This window comes from Phyllobates terribilis, unplaced genomic scaffold (assembly GCF_046119375.1).
Source record: "Phyllobates terribilis strain yellow unplaced genomic scaffold, ASM4611937v1 Scaffold_5__5_contigs__length_657084704, whole genome shotgun sequence".
Lineage (NCBI taxonomy): Eukaryota > Metazoa > Chordata > Amphibia > Anura > Dendrobatidae > Phyllobates > Phyllobates terribilis.
This window is the reverse complement of record NW_027362765.1, coordinates 567,923,566-567,942,462: the sequence shown is the minus strand read 5'-3', so window position 1 is coordinate 567,942,462 and position 18,897 is coordinate 567,923,566. Positions and strand designations below refer to the sequence as shown.

General features: G+C 39.0%; 1 protein-coding gene across 16 annotated transcripts in view; it reads right to left on the bottom strand.

Annotated features, from left to right (window-relative positions):
• Positions 1 to 6,805: 6,805 nt before the first annotated feature.
• The window catches only part of LDB3 (LIM domain binding 3), a 303,819-nt gene continuing 291,727 nt past the window's right edge, over positions 6,806 to 18,897 (bottom strand). For all 16 annotated transcript variants that reach the window (XM_073685870.1, XM_073685873.1, XM_073685876.1 and 13 more), the window contains 3 exons: positions 17,784 to 17,904; positions 11,785 to 11,900; positions 6,806 to 8,699 (listed from right to left, as the gene is read on the bottom strand). In XM_073685870.1, coding sequence (XP_073541971.1) covers positions 8,610 to 8,699; positions 11,785 to 11,900; positions 17,784 to 17,904 — 327 coding nt within the window. In that variant the 3' untranslated portion in view covers positions 6,806 to 8,609. The remainder of the gene's footprint in view (positions 8,700 to 11,784; positions 11,901 to 17,783; positions 17,905 to 18,897) is intronic.

Genomic DNA, 18,897 nt, shown 5'->3' with positions numbered 1-18,897 from the left:
CTTACCGGTCTCTTTTGTCGTGATTAAATGGCCAAGAGTGACTGTGGCTAGCACGTTAATACACGAGGGACTGCTGTGACTGCGTGACTTTGTTATATGTTCAATGGCATTATTATAGTAAAACCTACATTTCAGGTCTAAAATATTTCAGTAATGTAAATTCTGAAACACATGCAGGTATATGGAAATGGGGAACAAATAAAGCATGTCACTAGTAAATCTGGTCTAGAAATTTAGAAATGGTTTAGAAATGGTCTAGGAAATATCTTTTGAATTCAAGTAAAAATTGAGTCGAATAGACAGAATGCAACAGCAAAAAAGCTTTTATTTATTCAGTGTATGTCTACACAGACATCTTTGCTAGAATGGTGTTTTTACAGAATAAAATACATGCAATATACATTCACACATTTTTTTGTAATACTGTAAACTGCAGTTCACATAATGAACATAAAAGCAAGAGCACTTGGTGGAGTAAAGGCAGTGTGTGGCGAACAGCGTAAAACATTGTTTCTAGTTCTCTCTTCCATGAAACCAAATGTAAAGGAACATGTAGATGGTATTTTGCAGTTATTTTGGACTCTATAGTAAACATCATAGAACTTATTAGCCAACTTTTTTTCTTGGTATAGTGAAATGGAGACATGCAGAAATGTGATGATATACAATGACCTGTATCACTACTAACATTCTAGATGGTCGTCTTTCAACCACCTTGACAGCCTACAATATCTGCCACTATCTGAGCTGTAAGTCCGAGTGATTAAACAAATTCTCCAATTTTGCTATATAACTGCTAACAAATTTATTAATTCTTGAATCAAGAGGTAAGATCAGACCATCCCAGATCATCCATCAAACAAGTAATTGACTACTCTATATTATTGTATGCGATGTAAAGGCCCCATATACATTAAAGATCACTATACTGCCGGACAAAAGAACTAAACCATATGTATATGGGCCACAAGAAGGATGGTGTAGACACAATAGACATGATCAGTTTTAATGCTTCATATTTGATAAGCTGCAGTCAGACATTTGGCCGAAAGGTATTTAACGTTTATGGGCACCTAATGGCTGGCAGCCAAAAAGATGATTCAGCCAATCATTTGGACGGCAGCCACCTCTCCTGTCTCTACCATACACAGGAGTACTTGTTCGGCCAAACACTCCTGTGTTCTCTATGAGAGAGCCGTCATCAGACATGTCTGGCAGCAGCTTATCTTCAGGAGGCAATATGATCGGCAGTCCAAAATTGGACATGACAGATCGATATTTTCCCCAGCAATTTTCCGGGGTTCCCATACACATTAGACCTAAGTCTCCCCACATCTTATTTGCTGATATGATGACCAAACGGCGTGATAAAAATGAACTGTTATGCTTTCTGCAATGTAAACTTTCGCTGTAAGTTTTTATTGCTCTCAGTCATCAACAATGGAAAAAATTGTATTTTTTCATCTAGTCTTCATTAACAAATTCTTAACAAGTATGCAAACTAAGGTGTCTCCATGGCAACAGACAACAATCAAATCCTTTGCAGACTAATCCTGCTGTCAAAATGCTTTCTAGCTATCCTCTTTTTTCTGCTCACATACCCATTGTGTGTTAGGGGGCTTTCACATTGTGCTTTTCTGCACGTTCGTGGGTCCTGTCAATCCCTTTTTGCGGGATTTCGGACAGAAACCTCAACGGGGCCAACGAACGGGTGCCTGAACGTAGTGTTAAAGCACCCTTAGGCAGAAAGTAATCAAATCGGCAAAAGTCCAGCACTTTGTTTTTATTGGCAACCAAATTTAAAGAGCTACAAATAGTATTTACAGAACACATACGCTCTGGAAGGTTGAATTATAAACTGTTTTATTTTTATAATTTGTGCTTTGAAACTACATTGGATGCATGTCTGTCTGGTAAACTGATGAACTTTTGTTGAAGGGGATAAATGGAAGGACGCATAACTGCAGGATCAGATTACACAGGGTTAGTCCATTGTTGGTTACTATGCAGAACATAGTTTTCAACTCGGCTGTAGATGCAAAAAAAGAAGACATCTTTAAAGGGGTTGTCTGGCCAGCAGTCACTCTATATGACTGCAGACTTGTGAATCTTCACATTGTGTGCACTGTGCACTGTGAGGATCCTCTGGTGCTGGCGCTGGGGGCGGTGGTCACATGACCTCAAGTATGTGATTTACATACATGCAGTCATGTGCTGATTAGATTGGCGTGGCCTTGCTTAATGCCAGTGTATTAAGTGAGGTTGGAAACAGTCTAATCAAAATGTGGCTGCAAGTATGCAGACCACATACTCGCAGTCACATGAGCACCTGCTCCGGGCACCAGAGAATCCTCATAGCGCATACTGTGAACTTTTTGAGGATTCATAAGTCTGCAGTCACTTAGAGTGACTGCAGACTTGTAGGCTAAGGCCAGAGAACCCCTTTAATAAAAACTATTTTCACATTTGTTTCTTATTCCCATTCTAGAAGTACTGGAGCAATAAAAAAAAACTTGGTTAGGAAGATGTACTTAGAGGCGAGACGACCGCACCGCTCCACAAGCACTGGGCATAACACAGTTTAGCAATTTTACCTCTAGTGTACCACTGCTTCATCTCACTAGTGCAGTTAGTTGTCATTTTGCTATATTAACTTATATATATACATTTGTTTTCATAGAACAGTGATACTTTATAGCATGCAGATTTGTGAGTTACCATCGCTATTACTTTCAAAGCAAGAGACTAATTCAAGATGACTGCGATCTCAGTATGATTCTAACCTGTTAAAAATCTCTTGGATTTGGAGTCTCAATAAACAGCAATATTAGGTCAAGAAAATATTTACCGGAAAATATTCCATTTAGGGCTCCTTCACATATGTAAAAATATTTTTTTGTTACATGTTATACAGAGATTTTTCTTATCATTTTTCAACATTCCCAATGAAATATAGTTGCAGAGACCCATCACAAAAAGTCAGGCAATGTGAGAGATATGTGTCTACTTTCACCTGGCAGCATTTGGGTCACTAACTTGAATTAGCAATTTGGAAGCCAAAACCAGGCTTGGAAGATAAATGGAGAATAAATAAAAAGAAAAGATTTCTGCATTGAAGCCAGCTCAGGTTTTGGCTGACAAATCACTGGTGTGTGATAGTGTCCTAACAAGGAGCTTGCAACTTCTCCAAAGAAAAACACTGAAAAATAGTACAAATAATGCCACAAATCTAGAGCCCAGTCCTAATTGTTTTCTATCAATAAATGCATGTATGTTTGTTAAATAGATATCATTGGAGGGGATGTCCATACAGTTAAAAAGCCTGCAACATAGATTTCTCCTGGTCAACTTTGAGGCAGCAACTGTTCCAAGTAAATGTTTCTCCAAAATGAAAATGAATGCAAATAAAATATTAATATTCTGTTTATTAAACACCAACAGTCTACTCTATCCTATGGAGCAATATGGACCAGTTGTGCAATAGTTAAGGCTTATTTATGTGAGTGATCTGCTATTGCATCTTTGTAGTAAAGTTCCGGAGTTGTGATGATAGCATGTTTCTCTAAAATGATGACATGTTGTTTTTGAGATCTAACAATATTAAATGCAATAAGCTTCTATTGTCTGCAGTGATTCTGTCTGTGTCCTGGTGGGAGTTGAGTACTCAGCTCAGTTTTAATATGGTGTTCCCCGGAATTATTTCTTCAGCCTCCTTTGCCCACGTGACTGACAATACACTACCTGGCTATCCTTCAGCATAGCAGGCACAGGTGTACCTATACGTGCATTGGAAATGTAGTGATGCAAAAGTATTACTCAATAATCACATTCAGACACTTACTGGACCCATATTAAGTTATTTGGGTTCAATGGCTGCTTTTGATGTTTTGAATTCAAGAAAAGCCATGCTGTCAAGTGATCTCTGAACAAAGGGCCCAATTCATCAAGACTGGAATTATTCCCGCCGGCTTTGATGAGTGGTTATGCTGGAATCAGACGCCTCTTCATGAATCAGGAACATTGGACGAGTACGTACAGTACACCTCTGTGAGCGCCTCATCACAAATCCCACTCCAGCCCCCGACATGAATTTGATGAGCGGTGGTCGCCATGCCTCCGTTCCGCTCCAGCTCCACCCATTTTGGTGGAGCTGGGACTAACTGGTGTGAAGGCACCAAAAGTTGCACCATTTAGGTGTAACTCCAAGTTTTATCTAAATTTTGCGACTTTTTGAACCTTTTAAGCCAAAATTCAGGTGTGAAAGCTTTAATAAATTAGGCCCAAAGTTTTTGATAGCATAGCTTACATAATCCATGCTTGGAGAGTAAAATTTTGATGATTGTACAGCAAACCAATCCTTATTCTAGTGCATGGTGTCCCAAAATTGCTAACAACCCAACTGAAGTGGGCCATCCTGGAAATTCTAGGAGACTATGTTTCCGCCTTTTAGATGATCATTGGCCCATCATACCAACTGGACCCCATTTATCAAGTCACTTGGCTTAAATGGAAAGCAAGTAGAAATTCAATGGTGTCAACTAATTGTGCGCGCCAATTGGACTCTAGTCTATCAGTGCTCAGGTCTAGATACTGGATATGGTACTACAAGGAAATGTCGTTTTCCTGCTGATTTACTCATGGGCTGCACTCTACATAAAATGAGAACACTGCCTTTAACTCCTAAGTATTTAATCTAGAAATGTCATTCTCGCATGTTATCCCCAACTCTAAATCTACTAAATAATTCACGCACACATAAATAAATCACAAAAATATTTTCCTGAATCTTAAATTCTCTGACTATCTCTGTTCACTATCAGGCACTCATTGTGCATCTTCTCTTCTATATATATTTATGTAACAGTCATCATCAGTTTTTTGCAGATACAAATGTTTTATTAGTATAGCAATAAACTACAAAAAAAAATATTAGTAAAGAAGCAAAACTAAACTGTCCTGGAAAAACCAAGGCAGACAATTTCAAAGCCTAACTACTTCATCAATCCTTTGGTCTAAACTACATGTGTAATTTCTAGCAGCAAGATCCAGAAATTGCTTCTAATCAATGTCTTGTTTTTGGAACTTAATTCTAGTCTTTGACTGATGAGTGGAGTCGTGCGCAGTTCCAGAATTGAGCCTGGTCCGGTATGATGGTGTCTGGCATGATTTTGCTGCTAGTATAAACTACTCATATAGCTTACCTAGGTATTACTATTCATTGCAGTGCACACCCATTAAACTTCAAATGACACTCAAACCAGCTAGTAAATGAAAATAATTAAAATTGATAAAAGCTAATCATTGTGAAAGCAGTTTTCAGAAAAAAAAAAACTCATTTGTCGGAATTAAAAAAATCCAACAGTGCTTTCCACCTCATACCCTGAATAGAAATACAGTGTAAACACTAAAAAGCAAGACTATGTGAGCTCGCTATAGAGTGGAGTTTCTAAATGCTAACTAGCCATCACTAGAAAATCATTCTATATATTTATAAATAAATGTCTAGAAATAAGATTCATTCTAGTGTCCATTATAAAATTGTCAAGCAATGTATATGCAATCACCATCTGCAGTTTATTAAAAAAAAAAAATAGAGGAGAGGTGCCCCATGAAAATAATGTGAATGAGGTCCCCTCTTTGCCCTAGAGCATTTGATCAACATCCATCCTGGGACAGGAAGGTTTGGGGCTCGATGCAATTCTCTTTTAGAATTTAGCATAGACCTCGATTGGTTCTAGTTTTGCAATACTAAAAAGCTTTGGGAATCCTAAGCGGACATACAGTGTCGGACTGGGGTGCCAGGGACCCAACTGAAAAATTAACTCTGGGGGCCCACTGTTCAGCTACATGCAAATATTACAATAGCCTCATTCACAAATGTGTCTATGCCTCTATATAATAACAAGCTAGATAGTTTATTGCATGAATGATGAGATGCTTCCTTTGTACTTTGTATTTATGTAGTGAATAATGATGAGCGAGTATGTTTTGTTAACCCTTTCGCCGAGTATGCTCGGGCGAGCTCCGAGTATTTACAGCTGCTCGGTGATATGTTTGAATCGCTCCCGTGTGCATGATTTGCAGCTGTTTGACAGCTTTAATACATGCGAGGAATGTGTAAGAAATAGACATTCCTCACATGTATTAAAGCTGTCAAACAGTCGCAAATCATGCACACGGGAGCGATTCAAACATAACACCGAGCAGCTGTAACTACTCAGTGCTCGCCCGAGCATACTCGGCGAAAGGGTTAACAAAACATACTCGCTCATCACTAGTTGTGAACCAAGTGCATTGTGCCAACTGCTGCTCATATAGAGGGTTGGGGGCCCACTCCTGCATAGGGGCCCACCGGGAGATTCACCTGTTCCCCTGTGGGCCAGTTCGGGCCTGCATACACTGTCCCAGGAGTGGACACAAACAGAATAGATCCCTTGTGCAAGAACAGTATATGGGCCTTTGCAATCTAGTAGCTCGTCATAATGCACAATTCAGCTGCTTTGGGGGTATAAGTGGGCTCTCTTGTCTCTTGGTCATCTATGCAGCTGCACCAGTTGCACCAATGGTATGTCTGCCCCTGTAGTGTCCACAGAGAATGACCCACCTAAACCTGACTCTGAACCCATATTTATGCTCCTGATAAATATAAAAATGTAGATATTTATGTCTTACTCTTGTTATTAATGCTCAGGTGATTGCAGTCTTTGCAATGCAAGCTCATTCTGTAAAACATAGAGCTACTAGCGCCATCACACATGACTAATTCCATTTCAATATTACAATCTTTCTGCCATCCATTCTCCTCATATGTATACCTGCATTATTTCCACACCTCAATGCATAATCACTTTGCTCTATCATTTACCATGTGTAAATATCTAAGCTTTTAGGGGATTGTCCTTGGATATAATCCGGGATACTGTATATATCTGCAGCATATAAAGGGTATATGCTCAATGCACATGGATATAATCCTAGATACTGTATATATCTGCAGCATATAAAGGGTATATGCTCAATGCACATGGATATAATCCTAGATACTGTATATATCTGCACCATATAACCATATAAAGGGTATATGCTCAATGCACATGTATATAATCCTAGGTACTATATATATCTACACCATATAATGGGTATATGCTCAATGCACATGGATATAATCCTCGATACTGTATATATCTGCACCATATAACCATATAAAGGGTATATGCTCAATGCACATGGATATAATCCTCGATACTGTATATATCTGCACCATATAACCATATAAAGGGTATATGCTCAATGCACATGGATATAATCCTCGATACTGTATATATCTGCACCATATAACCATATAAAGGGTATATGCTCAATGCACATGGATATAATCCTCGATACTGTATATATCTGCACCATATAACCATATAAAGGGTATATGCTCAATGCACATGGATATAATCCTCAATACTGTATATATCTGCACCATATAAAGGGTATATGCTCCATTTTTTTCTGATCATGTTTTTAGTAAGACCCTTTATATTGTAATACATAATAGAATTATATATATTTCAGTGTAACCACCATCACAAGCCACAAAAACTTAATAATATTTAAACATTTATCCTAAATGTAGGTATGGCCGATTACAGTAACATCCTACTATTTTTGTAGATCCTTTTTTCTTTGATGGCTTTTTTTCTGGATGAGTCTATTCTGACATCCAGTCTGTATATTGGCTAATTCCCCCTGCTCGGGAAGGTGCCGGGGGACGCTGATATAAACAGTGGTGCAGCGCTTCCTTTTTTGGCCAGGGTGCACTTCATTTATTTTAAAACTCTATCCACGGCAGCTCTAAAAATACAATACATCTGGTTGCTTGGCACTCTGCTTATTTTTCTGCTCGGACTGCAGCTCTGTGTTCAATCTCACATCAGTATCATCAGAACAATAATCTCGTCACATACTTGTATTTAATAAACCTCTGTGGCGTCAGGACTATTTTTTGCAGCCTCATAGTGTATATCTTGGGCAGAGGATGTATACAAGGGCCTCGGTTTAGCACATTTTATGTAATCACTATCACTCTTGGACCCCACATCTTGGGAGGGTAACCTACAGAAGATGATATTCTGAGTATATCAAAGGCCTGTGGCTAAATGGTGTCACTAAAATCCTTTTGTTCTAATGGTCTAATCTTTGTTATAAGCTTCGCATAGGAGCAAAATGCTCTCTGGGACTTGGAAAAGTTATTGTTTTGTTCAATGCGCATAAGGTTTATGTATAAACCCACAGGGACAGTGGGAAGGGAGGCCAAATACCATTCCCACAATATGAACGGAACAAAACTTATTTTATCCTCGTTATTTCAAGGACTTGGTGCACTTTTGATGTCATTTTCCTACCTAACATCACAAAAAATATCCCATTCAGGTGGCTACATATTAACAGTTACTTATATTCTTTAGTTTTCATAGGTTTCTAAAATGTAATTTCTAATGTGTTTTTTTCATATCTTGTTAGATTTCTGCTGCATTGTAGCATGTTTTAAAGTAAAAATTCGGTGTTATGAACTATTTTTGGGAGTTGTCTGTCCCCATCTTTACAAGAAATTAGAATTTTTAGACATTGATAGCGTGGGCATGTTTCTTGCACAGAGGCTTGTCCTTCTTGGAGTAGAATGGTTGGCCTTCCAAATTCACATGGCAAACCTAGAATACAAAAATAAGAAGTGTTTTTTTTTAACAGTATAACACATTTCTTTGCATGTATTTTAATTTGCGGCCAATATACAGTGGGTACAGAAAGTATTCAGACCCCTTTACATTTTTCACTCTTTGTTTCATTGCAGCCATTTGGTAAATAGTTCATTTTTTTCTCATTAAAGTACACTCTGCACCCCATCTTGACTGAAAAAAAACAGAAATGTAGAAATTTTTGCAAATTTATTAAAAAAGAAAAACTGAAATATCACATGGTCATAAGTATTCAGACCCTTTGCTCAGACACTCATATTTAAGTCACATGCTGACCATTTCCTTGTGATCCTCCTTGAGATAGTTCTACTCCTTCATTGGAGTCCAGCTGTGTTTAATTAAACTGATAGGGCTTGATTTGGAAAGGCACATACCTGTCTATATAAGACCTCACAGCTCACAGTGCATGTCAGACCAAATGAGAATCATGAGCTCAAAGGAACTGCCCAAGGAGCTCAGAGACAGAATTGTGGCAAGGCCAAGGTTACAAAAGAATGTCTGCATGACTCAAGGTTCCTAAGAGCACAGTGGCCTCCATAATCCTTAAATGGAAGAAGTTTGGGACCACCAGAAGTCTTCTTAGACCTGGCTGTCTAGCCAAACTGAGCAATCGTGGGAGAAGAGCCTTGGTGAGAGAGGTAAAGAAGAACCCCAAGATCACTGTGGCTGAGCTCCAGAGATGCAGTAGGGAGATGGGAGAAAGTTCCACAAAGTCAATTATCACTGCTGCCCTCCACTAGTCGGGTTGTTATGGCAGAGTGGCCCGACGGAAGCCTCTCCTCAGTACAAGACATATGAAAGCCCACATGGAGTTTGCTCAAAAACACATGAAGGACTCCCAGATTATGAGAAAAAAGATTCTCTGGTCTGATGAGACGAAGTTAGAACTTTTTGGTGATAATTCTAAGCGGTATGTGTGGAGAAAACCAGGCACTGCTCATCACCTGCCTAATACAATCCCAACAGTGAAACATGTTGGTGGCAGCATCATGCTATGTTTTTTTTTTTCAGCTGCAGGGACAGGACGACTGGTTGCAATTGAAGGAAACATGAATGCGGCTAAGTACAAAGATATCCTGGATGAAAACCTCTTCCAGAGTTCTCTGGACCTCAGACTTGGCCGAAGGTTCACCTTCCAGCAAGACAATGACCCTAAGCACACAGCTAAAATAACAAAGGAGTGGCTTCAGAATAACTCTGTGACCATTCTTGACTGGCCCAGCCAGAGCCCTGACCTAAACCCAATTGAGCATCTCTGGAGAGACCTGAAAATAGCTGTCCACCAATGTTCACCATCCAACCTGATGGAACTGGAGAGGATCTGCAAGGAAGAATGGCAGAGGATCCCCAAATCCAGGTGTGAAAAAACTTGTTGCATCATTCCCAAGAAGACTCATGGCTGTACTAGCTCAAAAGGGTGCTTCTACTCAATACTGAGCAAAGGGTCTGAATACTTATGACCATGTGATATTTCAGTTTTTCCTTTTTAATAAATTTGCAAAAATTTCTATATTTCTGTTTTTTTTTCAGTCAAGATGGGATTCAGAGTGTACTTTAATGAGAATTTTTTTTTTTTACCAAATGGCTGCAATGAAACAAAGAGTGAAAAATTTAAAGGGGTCTGAATACTTTCCGTACCCACTGTTTATAGGAAAGTTATTGATACTCATGATAAGTTGTTAATTGCTCAAAATTTATCATGTTAACAAAGTTATGATTTTTAGCTGCAGTAAGTTTAAATTGTTTGTCTAAAAGGTTGTCTGATTTTTTAAATTAATTTTCAGAAATGCTTTTTGGGGCATTTTAAAGGAAACCTGACAGCAGCATGTATCAGACGCTGGCTGTATGATCTCAGCCAAGTATGTGTGACTCTGAAATATAGTGTCGTTTCAAAGAAAAACATATTTTGAAAGCTGCCAGGACCGAAGCGCACGAGAGACTAGTCGGACAGTTGGGTTCCTGGCGGATGACTGACCAGTGTCACCCTATATACGCATGGAGGAAGAGACCTGTCTCTCCAAAGGAGGGGGCGGAAAGAAGCAGCCAAGAACTGGCCTTTCTGACTAGTGTCCTGTGCAGATCGGTACCTAGCAGCTTTTAAAGCATGTTCTTCTCTGAAACCCCTCAGCATTTCAAAGTCAATCATACATGGCTGAAATCATACAGCCAGTGGCTGTTATATAATTAAAAGGGATTTTCCAAAACCGATAATGTTTTAAAATCGACCTCGAATTATGCCGAAAAACTATTATAGTGCAGGGTTTTGATTTTTTACAGACTGCACATAGGCTATGCTGTCTCCTATGTTTCATCACCATTGCTATGTCCTCCCATTACATTCCTACAGCGTGACAGCGTGGCAAATCAGGGATGTACATAGGCGGAGCTGATTTTTTGGCGCGAACAAGCCGGAACCCCGAACACGAACCCAAATTTGAAATGCCGAACAAATTCGCTCAACACTAATTCTGGTGATGGAGTTGTCTTAATAGTGTACATTGGATTTTAGCCGGAGTGCGAGATGATCTGTTAGTTCTAAAGCTCCGATTGTGTTTCAGCCTTTAGCGAAATGGTAGATTTTACAACATGCATAGGTGCCTATGTACTGCTTTACTAAGATTGCAGTAGGGAAAGTCACTTTACATATATTGTCCCTGAAATTCACAGAGCCAAAAAAGAGATATAGGTGCTTCAAAGGATGGACCTATCATCATGAGATGGGAGGGGTGGCGGAAGGTTTAGTGACACGATCTGGAGCCTTGCCTGACTTAAGCACTTATCCATTGGGCACATGTGAGCTTTTTTTCCATAAAAATAGATGTTTATTTTGTCAGCAAGTCAATCTGCCTCAAAAAAAGGTATGTTTGACTTCTAAGGCTATAACCTGGTGCTCTTATTGGTTTCGTACAAAGCAATCTGCTGAACGACTCACTTTAAACCAGTCATCTCAAGAGGTCAGGTTTTAGAAAAGCATCACTGTTAAATCAAATGTTTTCTAAGGTTTACATATATTCTGCTAACTGGTGATGAATATACTCACAGCACAGATAAAACAGGTATCATGCCAAGTGTGTCCAAGGGCCTCAATGAATTTGTCACCTGCTTCAACAGGAAAATCACATCCATGGCATTTTGTACTAAATAGAGCAACATAATCTGCAAAACATAAAAAATCCACTATTATTCCATATCCTTAATGTGTGGTACAGTAACTAATAATTCAGTAGAAAAGTAATGCTCCTATATACAGAAAGACAAGTATAAAAAAAGAATGGGGCATCATCCTTTCTTTGACCTCTGCGTTGCACCATTCCTCTGGATTTACTTTTTAAACTGTATGAGTTGAAATGTCTCTACACTCTTTGAGCCTCCAATCAGTTCCAACTGAGACACACTCTAATAAGACGGAGAATGATAACACTTAGTCTTACGTGTCCAGAAGGAACGTCAGAGTATAGAGTTCTAAGAAAAGATGTTTCAAGATTCTTTGTAGATTGGGAATTTACTATCAAAGGAGAATTCCACAGTCCCCTAAAGAGAAAGGTGCTTATATAATATTAGCTCAGCTATGTACCTGAGGAAGTGGACGGGACGTCCACGAAACGCGTAGTAATCGTAGCTTTTAGCAATAAACTACAAGATTGTTTAATTATACAATCTCTCGTCAAATTTCTTCACCATGGAGGAGCGCGGATTTTTTCCCGGCACCAACTTCATCCTACTACAGACAACCATATAAGAGGGTGGTGGCCCACTCCTGCATGGGAGCCCACCGGAGGATTCTCCTGTTCTCCTGTGGGCCAGTCCAAGCCTAGCTAGTAGCTTCTAGAAATTCTATTGAAAATATAATGTCATGGCTAAATATTGATATCAGCTCACTGTAAAGAGCTCACCTTGTCTTGTGAATGACTGTAAGATCGACATTGTTTAGCTGCTATATCTCAGGGTGATATTAGTGAACTTGGTTGTGTCTCACCTGTTGTAGTGACCGCGAGAATCAAGGCACAAAAATTTGATATAATTTCAACTTTTGGGACTTGCTTGTCGCAGTCATGAGAACTTGTGCATGCTACACAACCCCATTCACTAACATTACCCTGAGATGTGGCAGCTGCACAAGGTAATATTTGGCTGTAGGACATGTGTTGTCGCTGAAGTTGCTGTGTAGCCTCTGCCTTAGTGGAAAGCTGTATATGGCTGGACAATCCTTTATCTAACACCCTTTTATCGGCATTACGCATTTTCCTTGGCACTATTTTACCAATTTTGGTGATGATGGCGTTGTGTCATGACCGACATAGAATAGAAACCGATGCCATTTCTGCTTTCATTACTAACACATTGGGTGTGTATTTAGCTAGAAAATTGCCTCTGTCTTGCAGATTCAGGTAGAACAAGTGACTGGTTTCAGTACTATTGTTTTGCTTTATTTGCTTCTCCTCACCCTCATGTCTGTCTTGAATTTCTTCACAATGCCAGACAAGACTTTCACAGTAGATTACTTTGTAAATGCAAAAGTTAAGTTAAGCAAAACGATGAGTACAGCTGGAGAGCTGTTAAGACTGGTTTCTTACAAAGGATTTCCTTTTACAGGATGCAAAACTGCCACCATTGGAAGACAAATGAAGAGCTGATATAATCAACGATGTGTGGATCTCTGGTGTTATGACCATTAAGACACAAAGGGTTTAATTTACATTTTTGTCTCTAAAAACAGTACTCAGAGTAACTTTCATGTCAGCATTTCTGTATCTGAATTACTGCTGCAAGTCCAGGTGATAGCTCAAACTAACAGATTCACATGCAGTCCTTCTGTAGTCTGTAGTCCCACTATGGGCTGAGGCTTGCAGGGATAATACAGCGCAGATAAAACAGTGAATATGCACAACTATTACCCTCTTGTGAAACTAGGCTTGGTGAAAGAAAACTTTTCCGAAGACAGATGTACAGGTGCATCTCACTAAATTAGAATATTATCAAAAAGGTAATTTATTTCAGTTCTTCAATACAAAAAGTGAAACTCATATGTTATATAGAGTCATTACAAACAGAGTGATCTATTTCAAGTGTTATTTCTGTTAATGTTGATGATTATGGCTTACAGCCAATGAAAACACAAAAGTCATTATCTCAGTAAATTAGAATACTTTATAACAAATGCTTGAAAACTGTTTTTAAAATCTGAAATGTTGGCCTTCTGAAATTTATGTTCAGTAAATGCACTCAATACTTGGTCAGGGTTCCTTTTGCATCAATTACTGCATCAATGTGGCGTGGCATGGAGGCGATCAGCCTGTGGCACTGCTGAGGTGTTATGGAAGCCCAGGTTGCTTTGATAGCAGCCTTCAGCTCGTCTGCATTGTTGGGTCTGGTGTCTCTCATCTTCCTCTTGACAATACCCCATAGATTCTCTATAAGGCGAGTTTTAGAGCGAGTTTGAAGTGTTCTAAAATTTCCTGGTAGACGGCTGCGCTGACTTTGGTCTTGACAAAACACAGTGGACCTACACCAGTAGCTGACATGGCTCCCCAAACCATCACTAATTATGGAAACTTCACACTAGACTTCAAGCAGCTTGGATTGTGTGCCTCTCCACTGTTCCTCCAGACTCTGGGACCTTGATTTCCAAATGAAAATTAGAACTCTGGGACCTTGTGGAGTGTGTCAATGACTGCCTTCTGGACATCTGTCAAGTCAGCAGTCTTCCCCATAATTGTGGAGCCTACTGAAACAGACTAAGGGACCTTTTAAAATGCTTAGGAAGCTTTGCAGGTGTTTTTTGTTAATTATTGTGATTTACTGAGATATAGACTTTTGTGCTTTCATTGGCTGTAAGCTATAATCATCAACATTAACAGAAATAAACACTTGAAATAGATCACTCTGTTTGTAATGACTCTATATAATATATGAGTTTCAATTTTTGCATTGAAGAACCTTCAATAAATTAACTTTTTCATGATATTCTAATTTAGTGAGATGCACCTATACATCATAATATAGGTAATAAATGTTCTCGGAAGCAGGGTTTTCCAAGCTTTTTGTGAAGGTGTTGAGCTGACTCCTGGACCCTGTCAATGGCTGAAGTCCATATTCTCCTACATTTATGATAACATTTAAATAAACAGAACAAAAGTAAAGTATTGAGCTTAATCGGATAACAGGGTAGGCAAGGCAAAGGCCTGAGCAGTAGAGGCTATTGTGGGTGACAGGGATGCCTTAACACTGGTGCCAGACCCACAGCTTAAGAATTATTACTTTAGAACAGGGTTTCCCATCCCATGGCTCACAGACCCCTGATTAGTGACTTGCAGCTATTTGCTAGGTGCATTCATTAGTGTTGAGTAAAGCAGATAACTGTTGGCAAAAAGAAGAGGAGAAGGAGACATGAAAAGGCTTTAGCGTTGCGGCGCTGTCCTTTGTTCCTCCTTGCTGATAACATCATCCTCCCCAGCATTCATATGACTCCTCCTCCTAGATTGTTCCCATGCCGTATTCCGCATTACTACATGGCCGCTACCTTGCCTGCTCCTCTACTCTTTAGTATGAATATGCCTTATGCACACAACTCCCCATGGCTCCCCACACCTGACCTTTTTCACACTCTTCTCCAGTAAGAGTTTTTTTGTGGGAGGAAGGCAGGTCATAAGGACCATTTTACATATTCATGGTTAAATGTTAAATTATTTTTCTGGTTAAACTTCTGTCTGTATCGAGAGGTGAGTGGTGCATTACGAGTAAATAGGTATCTGTACATGCATGTCACCAGCAACGTTCACCAGCTGATGCAGGTGTGGATGGGGTTGGAAAAAATCCTTTAAAGATGGATCTAACTTTATTGTAAGTTTTATGCTAGTTGGACAGCCTTAAAGGATTATTCCGGTGTAGAAGTGAGAGCCACTGGTAGCATCACATCTAAAGATACCTACTGGGACATATACGTCATTCCACCCTTCCTATTCATTAGAATGGAGCAGGTGAACGATACCTGCCGATTACGCACATGTCTCAGCCTCTTGACATGGAAATGAGTGGAGCTGGGATAGCCCTTTAATGAACAGTTTCAGATACATCCATCATTGATCACATCACAGAGGTTACCGCTGTTTTATGTAGTGGGCACACACAAGCAGTTTTCAGCAACAGAAATAATTCTAATGCCGGCAACTTAAGATTTGAGTTTCCACAGTCATAAGTGACTATGGCATCTAAATAATTAGTCAGGGGGAGACCTCCGACCTTCTCTTTGAGTTATTTCCCATTTTCAATTTCTTCACATAGATTGTGGCTCTCGACCATCTTGCAGAGCAGAATGTGACTCTCAAGTTAAGAAAGGTTAGGGAGCAATACTCTAGAATATACATAGTTTATTAGGATATATTCTGTAGTTGAATATATTGTACATAGTTTTTTTCCACAATGTACAGGGCAGTTAGCTAGAAAAAAATAACATATTCATTTTTGACTACTTAGATGACTTATGCTCATAAAGTTTCTAGAAATAGACCAATAATTTGGCATATCAATCTAATTTCTAAAGTTGGACATAAACTTGAAATATAACTTGTCCAAACCCATTGATGATCTAATGTGTATGTGGGTCTCCAAACTGTCCCAAACAAAATAATTGGGGGAAAAGATGATGGGAGGTATAAGGGGTCTTTTGACCTCAAACCCCATTAAGAAATATGCACACTGGACCAAACCTAGTTTATGAGGAACATACTGTCTCATGCGTATGGTCAACTTAAGTGTATAATAACATTTTTGAATTGTGTAAAACAGATTCCCATTTGCTTATCTTCATTTTTACAGCATTATCATCTACCTATACCAAATTCTGAAAGAGAATCCTACATAAATCCTAAAAAGAGAAAGCTCAAATATTTGAACATTCATTTGATCATTGGTAAGGACCCATACACATTTGATTATTGGGTCAAACTCAATAATTTAGCTGGAACCAGTCAGAAGTGTCTGGAAGCAGCTTTCTCCTTTCTCTTCATAAAAAAAACATGTTCACCTGACATTTATGTGTATCAGGGAGCCAGGAGAGACAGTTGAAAGACGGAACATGCTAACTCATGTATGGGTATTTTTAAAGGGACTGTCAGCACAGAATAACTGATGAAACCAAGTACAGGCAATTGGTGCTTCACAGTGGGGTCAATCATTTATATACCCCTTCCCACCTGATTGGTTTCCATCTATCTCCACCCTTCATGGGGGTGGAGACAGATGGAAAACAAGCAGGTGGGAAGTTGTATATTAATGATTGGCCCCACTGTGAAGCACCAATTGCCTGTACTTGGTTTCAACAGTCACACTGTGCTGACAGTCCCTTTAATATCCATGACCATCACAATAAATGGAATGGGCTTCATTTAATAAAAACAGCAATGTCCCTTTCCTGCGCATCTTATGAGAAATTGTTTTGCTGCAGACACTAAAAGCTGAATGTATTATTGTTACTGAGGCTTATAAGCATAAACTATAAGTTACTGCCTTTCACGATGCTATTGATAAATGGCACACACTTTCCGTAACTTATTATTTAATTCCATTACGGCTTACTTCTTCTTTTTTGTGTCACTATCTTCCATTTCATCATACATATTTTTGTTTGTTTATTGGTAAGTAGTAAAACTCATAAAAGTGCAAGCAATAGATCAGACTGTGTATAATATCCTAATTTGTAATGTTAGCTGCTATAAATACTACCTTTAGTACATCAGATAACTAATTTGGTAGTAGCACTAAACAGTGTTAGAAACATTACTGAATATGATGGCGCAAAGCAAAAATAAAATGGATAAAACAAGGTTTATACTGAATAATGGGGGATACAAACTTTCTTTTTTTTTGCCAAATCCAGAAGGGTTGTTTTTTGTGGGCTCGTTGCATTTTCTATTTCTTTACATTTTTTGGTACCGTATTCAACTTTTTATTCTGCTTTATACTCAACCCAGCCCTACTGAATTGTGCAAAGATTGTAAAGCTTTGGAATCAATAAGATTAGTTGTGCTCTTGAGAGTTTACCTTTCTCACAGTATGGCTCTCCATCCTCCATATGGAAGAGGCTATTACCAAAAGGCTTTCTGCAGGCAGCACAGACAAAGCAGGTGGTGTGCCAGGTCTGCCTCAGGGCATGCATCACTTCCTGAAGAGACAATAGTAAAAAAATTAGAATCTAGAGGAAATTATACATATCATGTAAATTTATCCTTGAAAAATTCATGCACAATTGACAACCATTTACTAATGAAGAGAGGCCACTTTTTGCTTTGACTTTACAGGAGAGGTGGTCGTCTTTGAGCATTGACCTCTCTACTTAAAGGGAATCTGTCAGTAGGATCAGCCATCTTAAGCCATCCATATGGGCATGTAGGTCATAAGAAGTTGAATAAATGATACTTTCAGATCTGCAATTTGATGTTTTATTCAGGAGAAATTCAAATTTTTCTTAATATGTAAATGAGCTGTTCAGGACTACGGGTCGGACACAGATCTGCATAAGAATCTACCTCCATGGCTTATTTTAAATGAAAGTAGGGAAGACTGTCAGTCATTACATGTCTCCCACTGGTAATGCCTGGTAACGCCTCCTTTCATTTAAAATAAACTTTGGAGTCAGATTCTCATGCAGATCAGTTTCCGGCCCGTAGTCCTGAACAGCAGATTTACATATAAGAAAAAGGTGGGTTTCTCTGAATAAGACATCAGACCACAGATGTCAAGGTATCATTTTATTCAGCTTCCTATGACCTACTTGCCCATATAGACGGTTTAGGATGGTTGGTCCTACAAACAGATTACCTTTAAGTTTATGAAAGTTACAAAAGACCAAAACAATGTTTGGCTCTTTATATAAATCCCATAGATTTTAATGGGGAAAATTAGTCATAAACACAGCATCCTTTCCACTGAATCTGATGCAGCTGACATCTGCTTTGCGCTGGCAAATAGGAGTCAAGGGAGCCCCATTTTTCCAAAAGATTGGAGTGTCAAAAGCAAGGCCTATATCTAGGGCAAATATATGTCGTATTTTACTGTGAAAATCACATAAATAGTTATAGGGGTTATTCAAGATATGTAAAATATGTAATTTCCAAAATGGGGTCACTTGAGGAGGCATTCTGCTCTTCTGGCACTT